At 38.0% G+C, this 7,500-nt stretch overlaps 1 protein-coding gene across 1 annotated transcript in view; it reads right to left on the bottom strand.

The window, feature by feature from the left end:
- The window catches only part of LOC137994914 (uncharacterized), a 12,837-nt gene that overhangs the window by 923 nt on the left and 4,414 nt on the right, over positions 1 to 7,500 (bottom strand). The window contains exon 3 of the mRNA XM_068840489.1: positions 1 to 289. This exon is cut by the window's left edge and continues 923 nt beyond it. Within this exon, the coding sequence (XP_068696590.1) occupies positions 1 to 289 (289 nt within the window). The remainder of the gene's footprint in view (positions 290 to 7,500) is intronic.

The following is a 7,500-nucleotide window of genomic DNA, read 5'->3' as shown; positions in this document are numbered from 1 at the left end:
AGTCTCATCTGTATATCAAAACGAGTATCTGGCGAAATACTAACCATAAGATACACCGTATCTCCGGAGCTAGCAGCTTCTTGGGCAAACTTCAGGAAAACTCTCTCCATCTTCTGGTAAAAGATGGGTTGGTTGAATGCGGAATACATTGGTACAGCGTTGAAGAAATTGTAGCTGAACCAATAGGCTACATCGTTCTCGGCAAATAGCTTTGCACCAATAATGTGACCTCTCTGGAGGGTCAGTTTGTTATTTTTATAGACTGGGTCAAGTGGAAGTACACCGAAAGCTGTTTGAGGAAAATGAGAAAATTTCAGATCAACATCACCTAGTAGAATGAAATCCCAGATTTACGAAAAAAGCTAATAACTTTTAATCACCAGTGATTGATTTCATGACACTAATTATCTTGCAAGAGAATATGAGGTAAGAGAACGAACACCGCATGGGGACTGGGGCGACCGAGAGACCACGAGGCCGATGTTAAAAGTAACCTGTACGCGCAGCGCAAAATCTAAAAATATATTGAAAATAATTTTCATGGGACACGGGGATTCACACTCTTATCTCATATCTTACTATTACCAAGAGAGGATGAGGAAAGAGAACCGATCCCCCATACATGGGCCTCTTCCAATGATAGTTTTTTAAAATCTAATTTTAGCTACGCAGCCTACTTTTAGAGAGGCACCTGATTGGCCAGTTGTAATAACGTAATGAAATTTAAATATGTGACCTCTCACAGGAAGCGCTTTCCTGTTGAACGGGTAAATTCCAACATTTGACCAACGCTTTGCACCAACGGGTCATCAACAGAGCTTTTCCAATACCTTCAACGCAGTCACCAACACTTGTGACGAGTGTGCATCATTCAAGATTTGAGTCACGAGAAAATATCAAACAACGGTATCCAGTAGATTACATAAGATCACATCCTCCTTTTCTACACTTGTGTGCTGAGGTAGCTCGGAGCCTCACAAAGTTAGCGGCGACATGTTTTATTAGGCCAGTTATTCAGCTTGATAGTGATTTAGTGAGGACAAGAACAATAGAAAAACGTTGGAATGAATGTGAAAAATATTTACATATCATCCACCTTCCTTTGTCTTTGTCCTCTAAGCCTCTCTTTCAAGCTGAATTTTAATATATCGAAAAAGACCTATTCTGTGTCAATAAACATAAACTTATGTCACGATGCGCTCACTTAATGTCACCTGTGACCAAATTTTATCTTTTATGAGCACAAACTTTGTTTTTTAAACTCTATGAAAACAACTAAAGGAAAATATAATGTATTGACGATCAAACATGTTTCTAAGCAGTGGATATAGAGGTAAATGAAGTTTTTTGCGTCTACCTTTTGAGACTTGCTCATTTCTGAAGTCTGAGTATTATAAACAAGACGCCTGGAGGCGTTAACGTCGGACGCGTTGGTTGTCACTGGTTATGCGTGGAAAATAACAAATTTAATGTTGACTCAGCTCCCGCCTCCTAAGCAGAATTGCTTTTGGCTAGTCACGCAGTCTTCTCTCGTGACGAGCCAAAAGAGGCTAACTCAGTATAGCATTAGCAACACTATTCGTGGCCTTGACGCAAGGAAACAGAACTCTGCTTTTTTGGCTCATTCATGGAGGGGATGAAACATTAATTTGATGGAATTGGGAGGAGACTTTTAATTGGTTGATTGGTGTTTTCTTTGTAAGCAGAGTTTGGAACAGTATGATAATGTACACAGGTTTGCTGTACGGGCACCACTGTTAATAGAACTAAACTTGGGGCTACATTTCACACAAGTGACCATAAGCGTGGAAGCATGGACACAAGAATAAGAACTGTAGGTGTAATGGTGAAATGAGAGAGCAAAAGCTGAAGAATATTGAACATATTTAATTTTCGTATTCTCCACATTCTTCTGGTTCAAACTTAAGTTGTAAGGTTGTGCATTTACAAAATAATGAATTGATAAATATAGTTGTAAACTGGCCCAAAGCGGTTTCCTAGCATTAAAGTGTAACATTGTACGTTTGCAAGACAGTTAAAAGACCATTTTACAGTTCTGTGCTCAGTTACCATGCCTTTGAATAAAAACGAGGCTTGAGTTGACCTTGCTTTGATACAAACCCCATTGCTTTTCTTAGGTAAATCATGTTGCTGTAATTCAGCTAACGAGTTTCCATTTACTTAAGAAAAGCATTGAGGCTTGTATCAAAGCAAGGTCACTCCAGTCTGCTGTTATTCAAAAGCCTGGGTTATAGAACACAGAACTGTAAAATGGTCTATTAAGCTTTCACAATCAACTTCAATGTCTAATAATCACGTGCTCAAATTAGTCTGCATTCTTTGTGCTTTCAATATTGATTTCCTCAATCATAAAGTTTGTTGTTGTTGTTGTTGTTGCTGTTAAAGTGTTCTTATCCACTGCTTCAAAAAACACCCTCACAAAACAGAACTGTTTTGTTGAAACATTGTTTTTGGTTCTTAAAATAAATGCTAACAATCTTGAAGGTCTGTAACTTCCAATAATTGACCTTGCATTCCTTTATCATTCTTGACAAAGAAGGATGCAAGATGATATAAAACGATAACTAGGTTCAATCTACAATAACAAAATAAACGCTTTCTATAATCTGGGCCTATCCACTAGAAAATTAAAACCACGCAGGGTAATCAAAGCAATTAAGAATTTCCATGCACACTGAAATTTTTAACCATAACTATAAGATGCGAATTTAACGTGACAATGGTATATTCTGGTCAATTCTCTATTTGCACAAATCCCATAACACACCTCTTTTACCCCACAAAAATTTGCATAGGCATTGTTTTCGATTTCTCTTGGGACCTGTATTGGCAATAAAAATGTCAGATGGAGCGTTTTCACTCACGTGACCAGCAGCCATATCGGATTACTGAAACTGAAGAAAGTATTTGCATAAAAATAGAGTTCAATCCACGGAGGATTAGTTTGTTACACCATCATGGCCGCCATTTCTTTGTTTTGGAACACCAACATGGCCGCCTTGACGTCATGTGAAAACGCTCTGTACAATAAACCAACTTAGTAATTATTGCAAGCGTACTATGCGTAATGAACTGTAAACTTTGCCTGTAACCCTTGTGAATAGTATCGACTGGACACTGAAAATATTGGCTGTACTTGAACTCGATTTGTTCACCGCCATAGGTGAACGTCACTCTCGGCTCCTCGATCCATGTTGAAAATGTTAGAAGTTCCAAAATTGTGATAAGATGTTAACTTATATATTAGACTACACAATATTTCTTACCTTTGCACATTTGTACCTGGGGTTCATCGACCTTAATTTTCGACTCTTTCTAAATCACTACCGTTAAGTCTACAGCTATATTCCATCAAATTAATGCCTCACCCGCTCCATGAATGAGCCAAAAAAGCAGAATTTTGTTTCCTTGCGTCAAGTCTGCATTCCGAAAAGGTGGGTACAGTAGAACTTCGATTTAACCAACCTCTATATAACGAAGTACCTCGATATAACGAAGTCCTCGGTATAATTAACAATTATTCCATGAGCGCACGTTGGATATGAGATGGTAAATAGCCAACGAGGCGCGTAGCGCCGAGTTGGCTATAACCAGTCTCATATCCAACAAGCGCGAATGGAATAATTGTCTTATTAAATTCCTTAAACTCCAAAAGTTTGGAAGTACGAAATACGAGCGAAAAAAGGGAGAAAATCCTAGTGAAATCCAAAAAACTTGATGAAGATGCGATGTTGTGTAATACCTGGTGGTCAGACAGACGTAGGCTTATCACAAAAACATTTCTTACTTTTTCGCGTACTTCTAAGCTTCGAAATTGATCCAAACTTTCCCTAAAAACGTTTTTCTTGTGCTTTATACCAAGAGAAATTTCGATTTCTGGCGTAAAAATTTTTAGCTTAGCAACGTTTAGCGCAAACATTTACCATATATGGTCAAACTAAGGTATATGAGCTGATAACCGAGATTGAGTGAACCAATCAGAGCACGAGAATTGCATTATCCAAGGTTGAGAATTTAATAACGAACGATATTCTTCAGCGCGGCCGAAGTAACAGTAAAATGTATGGAACAGAACCTCGATATAACGAAATCCTCGTTATAACGAACACAATCCAGTAGCTCAAACGTAAAATATACCCCGATATAACGGAAATATGTCAACACGTGACAAAGGATAAATGCAATACAGACCCACAAGGATCAAAATCTTTTAATCCTGTAACTATAGAACTCATCAACAGTTACAGTAACAGCTCATTATGAATGCAAACGCTAGCAGACACTATCGATACATCTACAGATCCGCTCTATCTTCTCTCTCCTATTAGTTCTGTCAACTTCTTTATTTTTGAAGACATTTTGTTGTAAAGGGTATAAGTACCCGGAATTTCCAGTCCAATTCCCTTGTTTCTCCGTTTGCCAGCCACTTCCACTGAAATTTGTCCTTCATGTTTTAAATGGAGGGTAATTTTACATGGCCGCGTGGAGATACGAAATTTCTCTTCGAGTGTTGAAATGGTGATCTTTTCACGTGTGAAGATATAGAGGCAAGAGAAAATAAAGGGGCAAGAGAGGGCATCCCCCATACATGCCCTTTTCTATAGGTAATATGTCTTAAGTTATTTTTAGATCGACTCCCACGCTTTACAGATCCCAAGGAGATTAGGCAACAGCCAATGATATGCCGATATGTGTTCCGCATGGATAGCCCACGCTAAGAGAACACATTCCCGCCATATGATTGGCTGTTGCCTAATCCTCTTGAAAGCGGTACAGCGTGGGAGTCGTTCTAAAAATAACTTGAGGCATATTACCTCAGCAAAAAGGCATGTATGGGGAATGTCCTCTCTTGCCCCTTTATTTTCTCTTGATACAGGATATTACACGGAAGCGAGAAGATATGAATTTTATGTTCGAATGGCACGAACAATATCTCACGAGTGAGCGCAGTGAACGAGTGAGATATTGTTCTTGCCACGAGAACATAACATTCATATCTTCGAGCTAACGTGTAATTTTCTTGTTATTATAAAGACAGGAGTGTTTCACTCACTATTTTTCTTTCTAACACCGAGCACAAACTTTATCGCAAATTCTCGCAGTTCTGCGGCAAGAATTTTTTCAATTTTTGCATTTCTTCTTCACTTGCAAGGAACTCTTTGAATAATTTAAGCTGTATGAAATTTTATTCTTCATGTCAGCATTTTCTTGTTTCTCAAAGAAGAATTTTTACGTCAGCTTCAGAAAAAAAAACATGCAAAAGGCGGCAAATGACGTCATCAATGGAAAATACGTCACTCGGGTCCCGGATGTAGTATCATATGATGTTTTAAAGTGTATTTTCCAGTAATACTCCTGTCTATATAATAAAACATGTTGTTTTCACGTGTGAAGATAATCATGTTTTGGCGCGAAAGATCATATGGTATTTAATTGGTGTTTATATCATAAAGACAAGTGAAAACACACCAGGAATAAGTAATCGTTCAGATCCTGAAATGCTGGGTAGCGCAACGTAACAAACATTTGGTTGTTGTTTTCGATGTAACGAAACCTCGATATAACAATTTCCCCAGTCCCTTGGCACTTCGTTAAATCGAGGTTTCACTGTACCATCTTCGAAATCGCGCAAAATGTACAAAAACAGTTTCGTAACAACAACATCCGTGATGGCGCAATAACATCTGATGCGAGAGCGCCCGAGTTCAAAAAGCGGGCCAAGCAGTTCTCATGTCGCTTTCCGCGGGATAAGAAATTTTTTTTAAAAAAGTGCAATTTGTGACTGTGGCCGAGTGGTTTGGCATGCTACTTTGACGCACTCAGTACAGCTAAGGAAAGCAGAGGGCTCGGGTTCGAATCATGCAGGAGTAATATTGAATTACTGTCCGGAATTGTTATTGTTCTCCCGAATTTCCAGTTTCTGGGGCTTAATTTAATTCCCGCGGGGTATGCATATTTGTGACTACGAAGAAGAAAAAGAAACGGCCTCAATTTGTTACCGTGGTATGCTATGCTATCCCACGTAATTAAACGCTTCGGTAAATGCGAATTCGACAAAAAGTACTGATGATTTCGTTTCAGTTAAGACATAATTGTTTTGATTTGTGACGGAAGGTGCAAAGAAGTCCGGTGATTCGTCTCTGTGAAGTAGCAAATAAACGTAGCGTTCTCTAATTTATTTTAATTGAAGCTGAAGGATAGCACCGACTCACGTCACGTTATAATTATTAGTTTCATCTCGCGTGAGTCTATCGATAAACAGTCTAATTTTGAAAACTGAGGTTGAACGTTCATGTATACTTTTGTGATTTGTGGCTGAAAACGTTCTTAAGATGTTTTTAAATTTACATCAGACCTTGCTTCACCTGATGACTTTGATGGTGTTGAAGTTATTTTGGAACGGTTATAAATAAGAACTGCTCATTATTTCAAAATGAAATGTGTATCATGCATTAAGAAAACCATGTCATACAAAAAATGCCCTTAAGAAGCTGGGTTCATTTACATTAATTTACCTTTTTTTATGCTTTCATTTAAAAGACAAATAAGCAAAACAAAAACGTTCTTAATAAATCGACTCTCAGCCTGAGGAATGGTCTTAAGACGTTCTTCAAATTTTGGTTAATCTCAGCCTCAACGTTCTTAAAAAAAACGGTGCATTAAATAGCAGCTACAATTGTAAAGACAAACAATTAGTACTTGTTTAATGTTCCTACAACGGCTTGCACGAACTTTTTCAACGGGTTTCTCCACACATTAATTTTTTTGCAACGGGATTGGAAACGAGAACTTAAAATAGCTTTGCGAAACTAAAAATAGATTTTAAAAAACTACGATGGGGCATGAGGAATTTCTTATGTCATCCTCACTTGCCCTGTTTTGAAAGGAACCTCCACACCTACAAAAAGATAACTTTAAACCGGAGAACATAATGTTAACAATCTAATGTGCATGAATATTGCTCAAAAAAGCGTTTTTGTCACAACAAAAAACAACTTTAAAAACGCTCACTTTCACTTTTAAAATTTCTCGGGCGCCACCATTTTTGATATGTGATTTGACACGGTTGCCCTTTTGTTGTGACGCAAAGAACTATTGTAAAATAACAAAAAGGGTAACCTTAACACGTCAAATTATTCAAGATGGCGCCACCCAGGAAACAAAATCCACTTTTCCCCAAAATAAACGCTTAATTTGGAAAAAAGTTCAAACAAAATATGCTGACTTTGCAGCTAGGAATTTGCATAATTACTATAACAAATTTTAAACATTGACTTTTTTGAAAGTCAAACGACGTTCACTAAAAACTTGATAAAGACGTTTCGACCGAAACCCTTCGGTCATCCTCGGTTTGAATTTGACAAAAAAGCGACAGCTTCTTCAACGGTTCATATTTGCGTATGTGCGTGTCTACAAGTACACGTGATCTCTGGCCGAGGCGAGGAACATTATACAACTGAGACATAAATTCCAGGGATT

Source organism: Montipora foliosa, chromosome 3, assembly GCF_036669935.1.
Source record: "Montipora foliosa isolate CH-2021 chromosome 3, ASM3666993v2, whole genome shotgun sequence".
Lineage (NCBI taxonomy): Eukaryota > Metazoa > Cnidaria > Anthozoa > Scleractinia > Acroporidae > Montipora > Montipora foliosa.
Note: the sequence above shows the minus strand (reverse complement) of the source record. Positions and strands in the feature narration are given on the sequence as shown.